We start from the raw sequence: 17449 nt of genomic DNA, 5'->3' as shown, positions 1-17449 counted from the left end.
GAGATCAGTTGTAATAGCAGGAGATCTCCAGCTAGTACCTGGTGGTTGGCAACCCTAATGACAACCATGAGACAGCTGCTAGGAACCTCAAAAGCAGATCTGGTTGCAGAGACAGAAAGCATCTTCACTGGAGAACGGATGAATCGAGAGCCCCTCCATATCATTCATTAAAGAGGCAATAATGCTGAGATCCTACAACCCTTCCTGGACTTTGCTGAGCTATCTCAGGATCCTCTGAGTCCAAAAGAAATCCAAGCCAGGCCCATAGGGACGCTCTCCTGCCCTTTCATTCCTTCTCCCCTCCAACTGCCCCGCCCAACAAGCAGGGTTGCCAACCTCCTGGTAGTCGCTGGAGATCTCCTGCTTTTACAACTGATCTTCAGCCGATAGAGATCAGTTCACCTGGAGAAAATGGCTGTGTTGGCAATTGAACTCTATGTCATTGAAGTTCCTCCCCTCCCCAAACCCTGCCCTCCTCAGGCTCTGCCCCAAAATTCTCCAGGTATTTCCCAACCCGGAGCTGGCAACCCTACCAACAAATCCCAGCTAAGGCTGCAGTCCTGTGCGTGATTACGTGAAAGGAAGTAGTATTCAAATAGGTGGGACTAACAAGTCAACGTAAGAGTATAAAAGGGCAAGAGTCCAGTAGCACCTTAAAGACTAACAAAATTTCTGGCAGGTATGAACTTTCGTGAGCTACTCCTCACTTCTTCAGATAACATGGCTACCCATCATGATGTATCTCCATGGAAGCAAACGCAGTGTTAGTTCCCTGCTATTCAGAGGGACGGTGGTGATTTCAGACCTCGTTCTAGCAATGTGAAACTCTGGATGAATTTTTGCCTGACATTTATACCATTACTGCCATGCTATGTACATACAGTTCTTAGGTTGCATATATTCAGGGTTATACGTGTCTTCAACAATACCACCTGAGAGTAAAAAAAGCCAAGATACAGGCTGAGGGATGGAATATACTTTCTGAGAACTGCAGTTTCCCTCCTTTTTAGAAGCAAAGTTACTAGTCCTTTTTGCCGCGTGACTATGCTTGAAAGCGTATCGGTTTACAGCTGCTGAGCTGGCAGGGGTGTCTGAAAAAAATCTGCAGGGCAGGGACTCAGATGATTCTGGATTTGAGCTGGTGATTTTGCTGGCGCATAGCATTTTTTAGAATTCACAACAGAAAAGTGTGGGTCAAGCGAGCATCGAACCCCAGGTAAAACTCCCATGCATGAAAGACCCTTGTGTCAATGAGCTTTGGGAAGGGGCAGTGCCTCGACTTTTTATCTTAGGTGCCAAAATGGCTCATGGCCTGAGCAGCTTCTCTTTCCATCCAGTGATTCCAGCCAAAAGCCATGAATGGTACCAGGAAAGGAGTCATTCAGTACCACTCCATGGATTTCCAGACAGCCCCCATATAGGGTTGCCAGCACCAGGTTAGGAAATACCTGGAGATTTTGGGGGTGGAGCCTGAGAAGGGTGGGGTTTGGGGAGGGGAGGGACTTCAATGCCATAGAGTTCAATTGCCAAAGTGGCCATTTTCTCCAGGGGAACTGATCTCTGTCACCTGGAGATCAGTTGTAATAGTGGGAGATCTCCAGCTACCACCTGGAGGTTGGCAGCCCTACCCCCATATGCAGCTCAGGCGTGCATGAAACAGTCTTCTTTCCTGCCAAAACTGAAGTTCATTCTGTGTGCGCTGCACTTTCCAAGCAGGACAATGTGTCCTGAACCAAGAGATAGGGCATAAATCACATGCCCAACCGGATCTGCAGAGATGCATTTATTTTTATGACATCCCACCCCCCACCCAGCTTATGCTGAAAAACCATACTGAACCCGCCTCCTTCAAGCTTCGAGGACCCAGTGTTTATGCAAGCTCCACCCATTCTGCCATCCTTTCCTGCAAGCCTGGAATCCTTGTGAGAAAGGTAGTCTGCCAATGAAGCATTAAAATCAAAATCAGCCACAACCTGTTACCACCTGCCTTGTTCGTCCCACCGCTGCCATTTTGGTGAAGCTCCTTTTGTAGAGATAACACTACCAAGGACATGTGAGATCACATTGTCAAAGAAAGAATTGCCACACACCCCAACATGGGAAGCCTTTCTCAATCCCTGGCAGTTTGAGAGCCAGTGTGGTGTAGTGGTTAAGAGTGGTGGTTTGGAGCAGTGGACTCTAATCTGGAGAACTGGCTTTGATTCCCCACTCTTCCACATGAGTAGTGGACACTAATCTGGTGGACCAGGTTGGTTTCCCCACTCCTACAAATGAAGCCAGCTGGGTGACCTTGGGCTAGTCACAGCTCTCTTACAGCTCTTAGCCCCACCTACCTCACAAGGTATCTGTTGTGGGAAGGGGAAAGGAAGGTGATTGTAAGCCAGACTGATTCTCCCTTAAGTGATAAAGAAAGTTGGCATATACTACCCAACTCTTCTTCTTTATCCCGTTGCCTTACCACTCCTGTGGTTACATTTTCAGTATCAAGCAACCCAGTCTTTGATTATTTGGTTTTTTTGTGAAGCGTTGCTACTTCGACTTACTGGTGTGTGCTTTGTATAGAGCGACTTTGTCCCAGACGCGTGTATATATTGTACAGAACGCCACTTAAACTGGGGCTTCATATTATTAATAGATAATAGAACTATTTAACGTCCATGATGTATTCAGGATCAAGACAGTTCCATACTGTGCTAGACAAGGGAATGTTAACACCAGGCAAGGAAAGTAACCATTACAGGTTAAGTATCCCTTATTCGGACATCCAATATCCAAACTAATCCGAAAACGGGACCTTTTGAGCCGTCATGCAGGCATTACTCGCAGGCCCTCAGCTGTGCCATTGATGGTTCAATGTACACAAAATTATTAAAAATATTGTTTAAAATTACATTCAGGCTATGTGTATAAAGTATATCTATCAAACATATATAAAACATGAATGAATTCCATGTTTAGGCTTGAGGCCATCCCCAAAATATCTCATTGTGTATATGCAAAAATTCCAAATTATTCCAAAATCATCTTGCTGGCTTGCCCTACCTCCCCCCTCTATTATTCTGTTTTTTGTGAACTTGGGGCAGGGGAGGGAATGTCTGAGTGCAGAGCCTTTCAGTGGTCACTATTTTAATCGAGTGCCATCTGTTGTTTTTACTATGTTTATATTGTATGGTTAGCTCTTTTCAGTTTTAATCGTATGAAAATGAAGGTTTTATATTGTGATTTCAACTTTGTTACCTGCCCTGAGCCCAGCTTTGGCTGGGGAGGGCGGGATAGAAATTTGAAGTATAAATAAATAAAATATGGAAAGATCCGAAATACGGACCACTTCTAGTCCCGAGCAGTCCGGATGAGGGATGCTCAACCTGTACATCCTTGCTCAACATAATGTAGCCGGTCCTCATTCATAGCAGGCAGATGACCAGGTGGAGACCCAGTAACATGTGAACCCAAGACATTCATGAATGTAATCAGGGCTCCAACAGGTTGGTCATCCTCACTGCCACATGCCTGCAACTTCTTTTTCAGGTCTTATTTACTCGGGGGGGAGGGAGGAGTATTATAAAGGACATGTAAGAGAATGAATGTATTGTGATTTCGGATGTTGCCTTTCCTGTAGGTTATATAGCCATCCTGTAGACATGCTAACTTTGGATTAAAGTTCATTGACTGTGTCACAAGTTTGCTTGGTACAAAACATTGGCACAAGGCTGCAAGGGACCGGCGTAAGGCACGCCAAGCTGACCGTTAACTTAGGATAGGCTTCTTGCCAGCTTGCCATCTTTGAAGCTTCTCAGCTGCTTCTTGACACGGGATCAAAAACTGGGGGCGTGTATCTCTGGGGATGGTTGGTTGCCTTCCCAGAACTAACTTCTACTTGCTGAAAAGATTTGCCCCTAACCTGAGTGAAAATTTAGAGCTGGTGCATGGCCCCATGCTACTGAAGGCTGCTGATGAACCATCCAGACCGCCAGGGCCCTGTGATGTGTGAAAGAACAGACAAGGGGATCCCAAGCATTTCAGATTTTGTTCTCGCAAGCAAGGAAGGAATGCATTTCATTCTCTCTTCCCATTCATATTCCTGCAGCTCTCATTTTTTTCAGTTTCCTTTAATATTGGTTGCAAAAGCATACCAGGTCTGTGTGCATCCCAATTAAAAACAGGTGGCAAAAAAAAAAGAATGCTGCATTAAGTACATAACTCCGTTCCCTGAGAAAAAGAGTTTTCATGGGAGGATAAAGGCAAGCTTCTAGTCCTTATAGTTACAAAGACGGGCTTGAAGTCTTGTGAGTACTGCAAGGCAAAATCAAATGTAACTAGGGTTGCCAACCTCCAGGTGTTGGCTGGAGATCTCCCGCTATTACAACTGATCTCCAGGTGACAGGTATAAGTTCACCTGGAGAAAATGGCCGCTTGGAAAAGGTGGACTCTGTAGCATTATACCTCATTGAAGTCCCTCCTCAGGTGCCACCCCCAAAATCTCCAGGTATTTCCCATCCCAGACCTGGCAATCCTAGGTGTAACTGATTAAGTTTTTCCAGAGGATAAAAGGTGTCTCTCCCTGGCTACTAGAAACAAAGCTGCAAAGTAAGTAAAAATCTGGAAAGCTCTTCAATGGGCATGATTAACATGGCCTTGAAATTAAAATTCACAGAAATAATTAGCTAGCAGGTTCTTGTAGGTTATCCGGGCTGTGTAACCGTGGTCTTGGAATTTTCTTTCCTGACGTTTCGCCAGCAACTGTGGCAGGCATCTTCAGAGTAGTAACACTGAAGGACAGTGTCTCTCAGTGTCAAGGGTGTAGGAAGAGTAATATATAGTCAGAAAGGGGTTGGGTTTGAGCTGAGTATTGTCCTGCAAAAGTATTGTCCTGTAAGTATCAAGATAATGTGCTAATGAGGGTATGGTATGTTAATATGGAACCATTGTATCCTGAAGTGATCTGTTAATGTGTGTAATCCAAAGCTAATCTGTATGGCTATTGTTGAATGTTGTCTTTGTCTGGAGGTTTTTCAGGGCAGGAAGCCAAGCCTTATTCATTCTTAAACTCTCCTCTTTTCTATTAAAGTTGTGCTGATGTTTATGAATTTCAATGGCTTCTCTGTGCAATCTGACAAAATAGTTGGTAGAATTGTCCAGTCTTTCAGTGTCTTGGAATAAGACCCTGTGTCCTGTTTGTGTCAGTCCATGTTCAGCCACTGCTGATTTCTCAGGTTGGCCAAGTCTGCAGTATCTTTCATGTTCTTTTATCCTTGTTTGTATGCTGCGTTTTGTGGTCCCGATGTAAACTTCTCCACAGCTGCAAGGTATACGATATACTCCTGCAGAGGTGAGGGGGTCTCTTTTGTCTTTTGCTGATCGTAGCATTTGTTGTATTTTCTTGGTGGGTTTAAACACTGTTTGTAGGTTATGTTTTTTCAAAAGTTTCTCCATCCTATCAGTGACTCCTTTAATAAATGGCAAGAATACCTTTCCTATGGGAGACTGTTTTTCCTGAGTTTTCTGATTTTTGTTTGGTTTAATGGCCCTTCTGATTTCATTCTTGGAGTAGCCGTTTGCTAGCAGTGCGTGATTTAGATGATTAGTTTCTTCCTTGAGAAACTGTGGTTCACAGATCCGTCTTGCACGGTCCATTAATGTTTTGATTATTCCTCTTTTCTGTCGGGGGTGGTGGTTGGAGTTTTTGTGTAAGTAGCGGGACCACAAAACGCAGCATACAAACAAGGATAAAAGAACATGAAAGATACTGCAGACTTGGCCAACCTGAGAAATCAGCAGTGGCTGAACATGGACTGACACAAACAGGACACAGGGTCTTATTCCAAGACACTGAAAGACTGGACAATTCTACCAACTATTTTGTCAGATTGCACAGAGAAGCCATTGAAATTCATAAACATCAGCACAACTTTAACAGAAAAGAGGAGAGTTTAAGAATGAATAAGGCTTGGCTTCCTGCCCTGAAAAACCTCCAGACAAAGACAACATTCAACAATAGCCATACAGATTAGCTTTGGATTACACACATTAACAGATCACTTCAGGATACAATGGTTCCATATTAACATACCATACCCTCATTAGCACATTATCTTGATACTTACAGGACAATACTTTTGCAGGACAATACTCAGCTCAAACCCAACCCCTTTCTGACTATATATTACTCTTCCTACACCCTTGACACTGAGAGACACTGTCCTTCAGTGTTACTACTCTGAAGATGCCTGCCACAGTTGCTGGTGAAACGTCAGGAAAGAAAATTCCAAGACCACGGTTACACAGCCCGGATAACCTACAAGAACCAATGAACTCTGACCGTGAAAGCCTTCGACAATAATTAGCTAGCAGACTTATTGATTACCCCACCTAGGCTTATGTTGGTCATTCATGGCCCAAACAGGAAACACAACAGAGGACCAAAGTTTGTAAAGCTTTTCTAGCTAGTTCTTACCCAGGATGACCAGGCAAGCAGCTATTTACAAGCCTGAATGAATACAGATTTCAGAATTCTTTCTGTCCAGTGCAGAATTTTCTGTTTTCCATACAGAGACCTGAATACCAAAACAACACATTCGGATCATTTCCACCTTTACATTTCCTTTCTTCTGAGGGCTGCCTTTTCCCCTGAAAATGTATCTGTATCCTGTTTTTCAACTATGGTTCTTGCAGCAGCCACATTACTAGTAAAACGCAACTTTCTACTTAAAAAATAAGCATGCTTTTCAGTTTAAAAACTATAAAGTAAGTGGACCCATGAGGGAAAAAATGAGATGAAGGAAGACGGGAACAGATTTAAAAAAGAAAGAAAGGAAGAAAGGAAAAGTCAAAATCCTGAACTCAAATATAAAGAAAACAAAATATAATTAAAACACACACATAAAAAATGGAAAACGTTGAAGAGGGGAGAAGAAGAGGCAAGCCCTGAGCTGAGCTAGCGGCAGGTGCACGAGGGTGTCTTTGCCCACTTTCCTCTCCTTCCTGTAGGTTGCAGAGCAGTTGTCCTACAGATGAGCTAGGACAGAGGTTCCCCAAACGTTTTGAGTCCAGGAGCACTTTTCAGTAGAGAAATTCATCACGGAGCACTAATTTTCACCTAGCACCGATATATTATACTAAATGACAGCAGTATTTTTCTTTCCAATCTCTTCATGGAGCACTAGGAGATATTTTGCAGAGCACAGTTTTGGAATCTCTGAGCTAGGACATCTGCTATGGAGAAGTCATAGGCAGGTAAAAGCCGGGTGGGGGGGATGTTGAATGGAGAAACTGCTGGAAAGGAGGGGTTAAACAGCTCCCCACAGTCCACCACTCAGCCTGAATCCACCTCCAGCTGTTTTACAAGATAAAATAAAACCCATGGGGGAGAAAAACTGTCACGAATTACCTGTAGCTGGCAGTTATAGCGTAATCTTTAAGAAAAGTTACCCGAACTGCACTGTTGCCCCAGTGACTAATGGCCTAAGGATCAGGAAGGAGCTTTATTAAGAAACTCTGGGATTAGCATACTTCCTGGCTGAACGCCAGCAAAAGCCACCAACAGCTGACCCATTGCCGGGAGCATGTCTGTCGGATTTGTAGGGGAAGGAACCAACTCCTGGCAGACGGTGACACTGAAGCCTTTGCTCTCCTCCCAGCTCAGCGTTAATAAAACATGTCCACATCCCAGATGCTCAATGCTCTTATTCTAAAGGGGCCTAACTAAATATTTGATTCTGCTACCCTCCATCTTGCATATGCCTCTGGGGAACACAGGCAAGCCCATGTGTCCGGCGCATGAGGGACAGAGCCGAGTGGAAGTCCCATTGTGCAGGTACCATGCGACTAAACATTTGTCCAACTCCCTTGCCTTGAGACAGGGCATTGGTCTATCTGGCCCGGAATGGCCGGCTCTACCTGGTAAAACTCCCAGAGGTCTGAGGCCAGGGTCTTTTCCAACCAAGATTCCTCTGGAACTAGTGATGCTGGGGATTGAACCTGGAACTTTTCGCATGCAAAGAGTGAGTTGTGCCACCAGAGACAGCGTGGTGTAGTGGTTAAAAGCGGTGGTTTGGAGTGGTGGACTCTGATCTGGAGAACCGGGTTTGATTCCCCACTCCTCCACATGAGCACCGGATGCTAATCTGGTGAGCCGGGTTGGTTTCCCCACTCCTACACATGAAGCCTACACATGGTTTCCCCACTCCTACACATGAAGGGTGACCTTGGGCTAGTCACAGCTCTCTTAGATCTCTCTCAGCCCCATCTACCTCACAGGGTGTCTGTTGTGGGCAGGGGAAGGGAAGGTGATTGTAATCTGATTTGATTCATCCTTAAGTGGTAGAGAAAGTAGGCATATAAAAACCAGCTCTTCTTCTAAGATCCTCCTCCCTATCAGGGTACGGAAACAGCAGTATGTAGTCTCTTCTGCTCATTCAAACGTTGTAATGCCACCAAGGCAGTAAACATTTGCAGTGTGTCTGTTTCAGGCCATCTTGGCTGTTCCCTGCAATGTCTCCAGCTACTCACAGGGAGATCTCTGCTTTCTCCATCCGTTCAAACCTCTGACCTAAGGTCAACTGAACTCTTTATTTAGATATTTATACCCTGGTTTCCTCCCCAGTTGGGACCCAGAGCAGCTTACCACATTGTTCTTCCCTCCAATTTTACCTAACAACCACCCTGTGAGGTGGAACCACCCTATCAGGTGGAAAGAGAGGTACTGGCCCAAGGTCACCCAACAAGCTTCCATGGCAGAGTGAGGATTCAAACCTGGGTCTCCCAGATCCGAGTCTGACACTCTAAACACTATACTACACTAGCTCTCAACTTGGAGATATTTGCTTATTTGGGCTTAAATCGCTCGCCCTGGCCTGCTCTATTACCACTTCCTAGCTTGCAGGAGTCCACAAGATACTGCTGGGGGTGAGGGGGGGGGGCAGCTGATATTCTCAGGATGCTAAATTTTGTGCCCTGGTACCAAACTTTACTTTTGTTTAATGCAGCCATTTGAATAAGCACAGAGATCTAATGAAACTTTGACTCATCTGAAGTTATGCCATTACAATGATAAGTCAACTCATTCAGCTTGATGAAGAGTTCAGGTGAACTCAAAAAGCTTGCACACTGTTTTGTGTTACATTAGTTAGTTAGTCCTAATAAAAGGTATGACATGGGTTGTGATTTGTTTTTCTGTTTGGGGCCAGAACAGCTGCAAGCAGCATTTGACCATCTTCAGATGTCAGAGTTATTCCCTGACTGGACAAGCTGCTGCCTTAAAAAGATTCCCCCTAAACTTAAAACTGCATCAATACTCTCCATACATAGATTATACAATCAAACAAATCAAGAATTTTGTGTTACTTTGTTAACAGTGTGTCCACTTTTTGATATTCATTCACCACAAAAAAGATAACCAACGGTGCATGTCAGCAATCGCTGGCAAAAGAACTGTCAACAGTTACTGGTGAATGTCAGCAATCACAGGCAAAAAGACTGTCAGCATTTACCAGTGAAGGTCAACCATCAATGGCAAAAGAATTGTCAACATTTACTGGTGAATGTCAGCAATCACAGGCAAAAAGACAGTCAACATTTACCAGTGAATGTCAACCATCACTGGCAAAAGAATTGTCAACATTTACCGGTGAATGTCAGCAGTTGCTGCCAAAAGAACTGTCAACAGTTACTGGTGAATGTCAGCAACCACTGGCAAAGGATTATCAACATTTACTGTTGAATGTCAACAATTGTTTGTTTTCAACCCACAACAATGTGTATGAGTTTTCTTCACATATTACACTTACTGAACTCATGATTATTTGTTGCAGAATATGTGATTTAAACATAGAATTTCCCCCCAGACGAACTGTTTTTTTAACATGTGCCTCAGAACGAATGAAGATGCGGATTAGGTATTTTAGTATTTATTAGGAAAATCCACTCCAAACCCATAAAAAAATAAAGCCTAGCCCCCAAGTCACAACCCAACAACAGTCGCTATGTACAACAGTGCATGCCATGCTGGCCCCACTGGGCTACTCCATGTTCACATCCTCCTGCGCCTTGTATGCCTCCATGCTTGCCTGCAAAAACAGAAAGTCTGAACTGAGAATGTGGTCTATGCTCCGTGGACAAATACTCTCAGGGGTCTCCTGCAAGGGAAACCAGGAGATTGCCGCACAGGAAATCCAGCGCATGGAACTTGTGATGGAGACCCTGAATTTGAAAAGGGCACCTTCCGTGCTCAGGATTCTTAAGGGATTCTTGCTATTGTATTGAACAGATCGGGATGTTGTTCTTCTAGTGGTGTAGTGGTTAAGAGCGTTGGTTTGGAGCGGTGGACTCTGATCTGGAGAACAGGGTTTGATTCCCCACTCCTCCACATGAGTGTCGGAGGCTAATCTGGTGCACTGGATTTGTTTCCCCACTCCTACAAATGAAGTCAGCTGGGTGACCTTGAGCTAGTCACACTCTCTCAGCCCCACCCACCTCACAGGGTGTCTGTTGTGGGGAGGGGAAGGGAAGGTGATTGTAAGCTGGTTTGATTCTTCCTTAAGTGGTAGAGAAAGTCGGCATATAAAAACCAACTCTTCTTCTTCTTTTAGTTGACACGAGCACTCGTATTCCAAGGATTGCAAAACCCATGTCCATTTCTGACAGGGGAGAATCATATTAAGCCTACCTTGGGAGGGGGGAGACTATGGTTTGACCTACCTCAAATTTGCTAAGCACATGCTGGCAGACGCCTGTAAGTTCCTCCAGCCCCTTCTGGAACGCCTCAATAGCAGAGAGGCCTCCTGCGAGGAAGGGAAGAAGCATTCAGACTGAGAGGGCTGAGATTGACAATATTACAAGGCTGTCAGATTAGTTTGATAGGTGCATGATAGATCAGATAGATCTGGTAATGATGCAGTCAGCCTGGAAAGTCCCTGGAGAGCTAGAGGGAGCTGGCCTAATCCAGTTATGACCAGGTGGCTGATGCAATACAGGAGCAATGTCAGAATGACTAAGTATCTACTGTGATTGGTGGCTGCGACTACCAGGTGTATATAATGGAGTGAAATTGAAGCTCTGTGTGGAATGCTGAGTGGAGAGAATGTGACAAGTATCTGTAATATATCTTTGCACTGTAAAATAAACTACACTTTTCTAAGTAGCAGAGGACTTTTCTGATGGTGTTATCCTGGAATGACTGCCAATCCGCTGGCATCTGCGTCAGAGATCGGATTACGTTTTTATTCTACCCTTGCTCTGAGAAGTTCCAAGTGATGGACACTTCTCCCTTGCATTATGCTCGCTCTCTCTCACACACACACACACAAATCCCAAACACCTTGGGAGCTAGCATGACCCAGTAAGGCCCCAAGGATACCCAGTAAGGTGCGTGGGTTCATGGCTGTTAGTTAGAATGGATATTAGTCATGCTGCATACCTATTCTCTCTAGTATCAGAGGAGCATGCCTATTATTTTAGGTGTGGTGGAACACAGGCAGGATGGTGCTGCTGCACTTGTCTTGTGGTGGCTTCCTGGAGGCACCTGGTTGGCCACTGTGTGAACAGACTGCTGGACTTGTTAGGCCTTGGTCTGATCCAGCAGGTCCTTTCTTATGTTCTTATGTGGGGAATTGAACCTGGCTCACCCAGTTCCTACTTCAATGCTCTAACTACTACACTGTGTTTCCTCCCTCAGTCCTGTGCCCTGTTCAGCTGTAATCAAAAGCTACCCAGGAAGCCTAGCTGCTTCCAGGCAAAAATCCACAATGATATCTCTCCACATTCCTATTCTGTTGTGGTCTTCCAACTTTCTAGAGCAGGGGTCCCAAACATTTTTGAGCCTGTAGGAACCTTGGGAATTCTGATACAGGGCACTGGGCACAACCTTAAAACGGCTGCTGGAGGAGGCAAAGCCAACCACAAAAAGAAAGAGGTTGCATATTACTCTACTAATAGCTCCAATAGGAGCCCCGTGGCGCAGAGTAGTAAGCTGCAGTACTGCAGGCCAACCTCTGCTCATGACCTGAGTTTGACCCCAACGGAAGTTGGTTTCAGGTAGCCAGCTCCAGGTTGACTCAGCCTTCCATCCTTCCAAGGTCGGTGAAATGAGTACCCAGCTTGCTGGGGGTAAAGGGAAGATGACTGGGGAAGGCACTGGCAAACCACCCCATAAACAAAGTCTGCCTAGTAAACGTCGGGATGTGACGTCACCCCATGGGTCAGGAATGATCCGGTGCTTGCACAGGGGACCTTTACCTTTTTTAATAGCTCTTCAGCATTTCAGGCAGAAGCTTTGTTTAACAAAATACTTTTTTTATCTGCACAGACGATCAGAAGCCCTGCTACGGAAAAGCCCCATTTAGCCCCACTTGCTTTCTGAAAACACTCAGCGGGCACCAGGAAAGGTGTCGGCAGGTACCATGGCACCCATGGGCACCACACTGGGGACCCTTGGCCTAGTGGTTTGTCTTGTTCTGCACAAAAAACACTTGCTGCAATGACCAATGATTTCTGAGGGTTGTAGGATCCCCAGACTGCCAAGATGCTAAAAGGCAGATCTCCAGAAAGCCACAGAGTTACTGGTGACAGTGCTGATTGCGCATGGAAAGACATGTGCGTATATGGAGTGGCTTCAACCAAGTCAGACCACCTGCCTCTTCCAGCTCAGTGCAGTATATTTTGTCTGACAGTGGCTCTTCAAGGCCTTGGGCAGAGAAAAGCCTTTCCCAGCATCCGTAACCTGAGATCCTTGAAAACCCGGCAAGCCAGCCCCATTGGCCCTCCAACAGGTAGGACTGTAGGCTTTACCTCTGGTCTGGATCCGGAAGTTGATTTTGCTTTCAGAAGGATGAGTGATGCTGTAGCCACAGAACTCCACTTCAGGACTGTGAAGAAGCAGGTGTCCACAGGAAAAGAGAGAGAGAGAGGCTATAATCAGCAGTGTGAGCTCATAAGAGCCAGGGAGACCAAGGTCTATGGTGGAACAAGAAACTTCCCTGAAAGCTGGGTCGCGTGCACGGTGCACTAAGAAAAAGAAGTTCTACATGAACTTCTACATCCAAAAAAGCACCAAAGCTACCTGTATAAGTGATGCAGAAAAACCTGCATACAGCAGTCTAAATTGCACAACAGCTGAGTCCATAAAAACCAGCATAAAAACTACATCGTGAGAGCCTATAGGATCTAATCCTGCCACGCTGTCACCATAGCCAATCAAATGCCCTCCTTGCTACTAAAGAAGCCTCTCAAGCAAGGCATGAAAACAATAGCCATCCTCCACTGTCCCCCCAAGCAACTGGTATTCAGAGGTATACTGCCTCTGTACATGGAGGTTCCATTCATCATCGTGTCTAACAGCAATCAGAAAGCCTCTCCTCCATGAATGTGTCCCGGCCCCTTTTAAAGCCATCTCAGGCCCAGTCTACATGTGCAGGCGACAGAGTGGGATGTACCACTTAGAACATAGAGGGTGGGGCCATGTTTATAATGTGCCATATAAAAACTCCCTGCAAATTAAAAACAAAACAGCACGCACCGTTTCTAGCCTAGCCCTTTGTATGATGGACCAGTTCTCCATTTACAGGGAATTAGTAATGAAATAGACTGTTGAAAAATGTAACCCTTCCCCTGCAGTCTGAAGTGGTACAGTCCACTTGACCACCTCAATCTGTCACATATTCTGTTTATTTCCTTTATTTATAGCCCTACTTTCTCACTGAGGCTCAAAGTAGATTACAAGATTAGAAAAATAATGCAATAAAGAAAAACAGAGAAGAGAGCATAAACCATGCAACAACTGGATGACAAAAAACTGAGAAAACAGTGAAATAAAAAACCAAGTAATATGTACAATAAAGTGTGCAATTAACTACAACCCTATTCCCTTTATAAAAGTGCCTTCTTCACTATTTAGGCTAGGCCTCAAGTGGCTAGCGCCACATCCCCTGGTAGGGAATTCCACAAACTGGATTTCATTAAAACGTAATCACATAATGGCCACATGTTCCATTAAATAAAAACGAATAAGCATTTTCCTAAAGCTTCCCTGACTGGCCATCTCGCGGAGAGTTTTGCATTACTCTAGGCTCCTTGCTATTCGCAAGCCTGGCATATACAATCATAGAGTTGGAAGGGATCACCAGGGTCATCTAGTCCAACCCCCTGCACAATGCAGGAAATTCCAACTACCTCCCCACACACACCCCAGTGACCCCTACTCCATGCCCAGAAGATGGCCAAGGTGCCCTCCCTCTCATAAAATTGGCTTGCTGACATTTTGAGCACGGTTGAATACGAGGGGTTCAAAATAAACACGATCCATCCACTGTGGGGTGGTTCCTGTGGTTTCAGCAGCGGCTTAGCAAAGGCAAGTGTTCCCTTCAAATGGTGATAATTCTATTAGGCAACTTGCGTTCCTGCCCTCGTCCCGGCCGCCCCGTCATTTCGGCATGCGGAACCTGGACTTACTCTTTCATGATCATGTACCGAAGGGAGTTGCCCAGGGTGTGGTCCTCGTTGTGCAGCACGAATGTGACACAGCTTTTACCGGCCCCATCAGCTCGTACCTGCCAAGTGGGACAAAATACCTGTCAGACGCCTGGAGGCCTTCATGCCCACCCCACTGCAGCAGTCAAGAGGCATGGTCAACCTGGCTTTTGAATGTATAAAGCTGCCATACCGAGCTAGTATCCTTAAGCAATCTAGCTCAGGTCTGTCTGCTCTGATTGGCAGAGGTCCCCAAGGTTGCAAGCAAAGAAAGGTCTTTCCCAAGATCTGCCACCTGAGATAGTTTAAATGGAAATGCTGGGGATCAAACCTGGGACCTTCTGCATGCCAAGCAAATTTTCTACCACTGAGCTGCAGCACTTTGTTAGGTCAAAAGCAGGAACTTTCATGGCAAGAGCTCTCCAGAAGCCATCACCTCACGTCCTATGGAAATGCTTTGAACAAGACTGTGGATCACAACAGCATTTATTTGACAGTGTTGTACTTGGAACCCAGGAGATCTGGTTCAAGTCGTAACTGAGAACTAGTGTGGAGGCTTCATGTCTGGTGCCCTCATAATGGAATGCCTAAGGGTCTACTTATGCTAGAGTGGATCTCCATTGAATCAGGACCTTACAGCTTTAACAATATTTCAATGCATGGCAGACGGATGACTTCCCCCTCCTATAGATCTTAACTGGTCAATGTCACCCCAAATGAAATCAGGTATCCTTAACAATGTCAATCCAACCCCGCCCAAGTGAGTCCTTTATCCCCTTTGTTTTAAAACAATCAAGATTCCCTCCCCCCACTCAGCCAGCCTCTCAGCAGCCCCTGATAGCCCAACCCAAAACTGGATCTTTCCAGTCCCATATTCAAACCCCAATAATATAAAATGATCTCTTTTGCCCAGAAATTCAGAGCCAGGCACCCTTGGGAACCAAAAAGGGGCTCTGATCTGCCCAAGGGACCAACTCTTCCTTCCACCATCTTCAAGGGTTCCTAGACCACGTCATTTGACAGGCAAAGTATATTTTATATTCTCTCTTTTATTCCCCTCTAGACTGCAATTATTCCCCCCCCCCATATTTTGACACAGGAGTAGATTGTACGCTAGTTTTCTCTGATGCATACAATGCTCCGCAGGGCCAACTGCTTAGTTTTTTATTTGTTTTCTCTCTCGACTTTTCATTTATGCTGTCCCTTTTAACCTTAATAAAAGCATATGAGTTAAACGTCTTTTGCTACTTTCCATTTCTGGAAAATACACAGCCACGCCTGACCCATGTATTCACAGGTCCCAAAAAGACAGTTCTGACACTGTCTCTCTACGTTTTCAGTTTTTGTGTTTCACACCGAGAAACTTTTCTTTTCTAACAGTGCAATTTTAAGCAGAGCTGTGTGTGTGAAGTGCCATCAAGTGTGAAGTGCCATCAAGTCGCAGCCGACTGATGGCGACCCCTTTTGGGGGGGTTTTCATGGCAAGAGACTAACAGAGGTGGTTTGCCAGTGCCTTCCTCTGCACAGCAACCCTGGACTTCCTTGGTGGTCTCCCATCCAAATACTAACCAGGGCTGACCCGGCTTAGCTTCTGAGATCATCTGACGAGATCAGGCTAGCCTGGGCCATCCAGGTCAGGGCAGAGCTGTGTGTGTGTTAAGTGCCTTCAAGTCGCTTCCGACTCATGGCGACCCTATGAATGAAAGTCCTCCAAAATGTCCTATTTTTGACAGCCTTGCTCAGGTCTTGCAAACTGAAGGCTGTGGCTTCCTTTATTGAGCCAGTCCATCTCTTGTTGAGAGGGCAGAGCTACACTGATGTAAACTGCCTTACAGTGCAATTCTATGGAGTCAGTTAGACTGGAGTAATTCACCATAGGATCACACAGTTAGAGAAGTGGAACTCTGTTTAGACCACACCATAATTTCCGTGAATGATAGCATGACTGTCCCCTCTGCCAAACCACTGGCCTGTCGTCCCGGTGGCCAATGAAGGTTGCCAGGTCCCTCTTCGCTACCGGCGGGAGGCTTTGGGGGCGGAGCCGGAGGAGGGTGGGGTTTGGGGAGGGGAGGGGCCTCAATGCCATAGAGTCCAACTGCCAAAGCGGCAGTTTTCTCCAGGCGAACTGATCCCTATCGGCTGGAGATCAGTTGTGATAGCAGGAGATCTCCAGCTAGCACCTGCAGGTTGGCAACCCTAGGGCCACCACGTGGAAGTCTTGCTCACATGCTGCTTTCTTACACCGGCGTTAGAAGCCCCAACAGAAATGCGGTGCTGGCTGAAGGCACAGCCACAGAATCGAGGTCAGAGTGACGCTATTAAATGAAGGATTGCTGCCCTTTTTTGCTGGCCCCGTTCCTACGCCTAACCGGAACACCAAGATGAGTGTGCTATGATTCCCCACGCGTAAAAATAATGGCCATGCAGAGGCAAAGCTTCGCCTGTTGAACTTCAGCCTGCCATGCACCCCACTACGCACACAGAACCCCCCCCCCCCCAAGCCTCACCCACCATCTGCAGCACCCGCGGCTTCGTTGCGCCCTCCTCGTCTCCCATCTCTTGTGCCGGCTTTCCACGCGCGCAGGATTCTGGGAGCCGTAGTTCGTAAAACCAGCGACTGCAACTCCCGTCAGCCCCTGCGTCAGAAGCAGGCGAGTGTGTGTGTCTGTCAAAGAGACGCGCGCAAGGGTTCTTGGTTATCGTAGTCCTCCCTTGACCTTCTGGAGCCGAGTGTGGAATTCTGTTAAGAAAGAGACTATTTAGACTCTTCGAAATAATGAAAAAATATTAATAAATAAATAAATAAATAATAATAATAATAAAGCACTTGTGAAGGGAAGGGAACCGTGGCAGACTGGGTCTAAAAATATTGGTTGCCAGGAGACAACTATAAGACTATCATTTATTTTTTTATAAGAAATAAACAAAAATTTCAAAAAATACACAAGTGGGGAAAAGGTACAATTAAAAATTTTGCGAAATAAATGCA

The 17449-nt window shown here is 45.6% G+C and overlaps 1 protein-coding gene across 1 annotated transcript; it reads right to left on the bottom strand.

Moving 5' to 3' along the window:
* Positions 1-10008: 10008 nt before the first annotated feature.
* Positions 10009-17033, bottom strand: LOC130486427 (DNA-directed RNA polymerases I and III subunit RPAC2-like). The gene is made up of 5 exons (XM_056859700.1): positions 16972-17033; positions 14443-14540; positions 12784-12860; positions 10696-10778; positions 10009-10064 (listed from the first exon to the last, which is right to left on the bottom strand). Exons 1-5 carry the CDS (start codon positions 17014-17016, stop codon positions 10017-10019), a joined length of 351 nt encoding a protein of 116 aa, XP_056715678.1. The 5' UTR covers positions 17017-17033; the 3' UTR covers positions 10009-10016.
* Between the last annotated feature and the right edge of the window lie 416 nt (positions 17034-17449).

The sequence above is a fragment of the Euleptes europaea genome, chromosome 13 (genome assembly GCF_029931775.1).
Source record: "Euleptes europaea isolate rEulEur1 chromosome 13, rEulEur1.hap1, whole genome shotgun sequence".
NCBI lineage: Eukaryota > Metazoa > Chordata > Lepidosauria > Squamata > Sphaerodactylidae > Euleptes > Euleptes europaea.
This window is presented reverse-complemented; position numbering and strand designations above follow the sequence as displayed.

What these genes read in the sequence shown, in the direction of transcription:
- LOC130486427 (XM_056859700.1), bottom strand. Translation starts at nt 17,016, where the DNA reads ATGGGAGACGAGGAGGGCGCAACGAAGCCGCGGGTGCTGCAGATG. An exon ending in AGCCGCGGGTGCTGCAGATG is followed by an intron (nt 14,541 to 16,971) that starts GTGGGTGAGGCT and finishes CCCACTTGGCAG; the next exon opens with GTACGAGCTGATGGGGCCGG. An exon ending in ATGTGCTTAGCAAATTTGAG is followed by an intron (nt 10,065 to 10,695) that starts GTAGGTCAAACC and finishes CTGTTTTTGCAG; the next exon opens with GCAAGCATGGAGGCATACAA.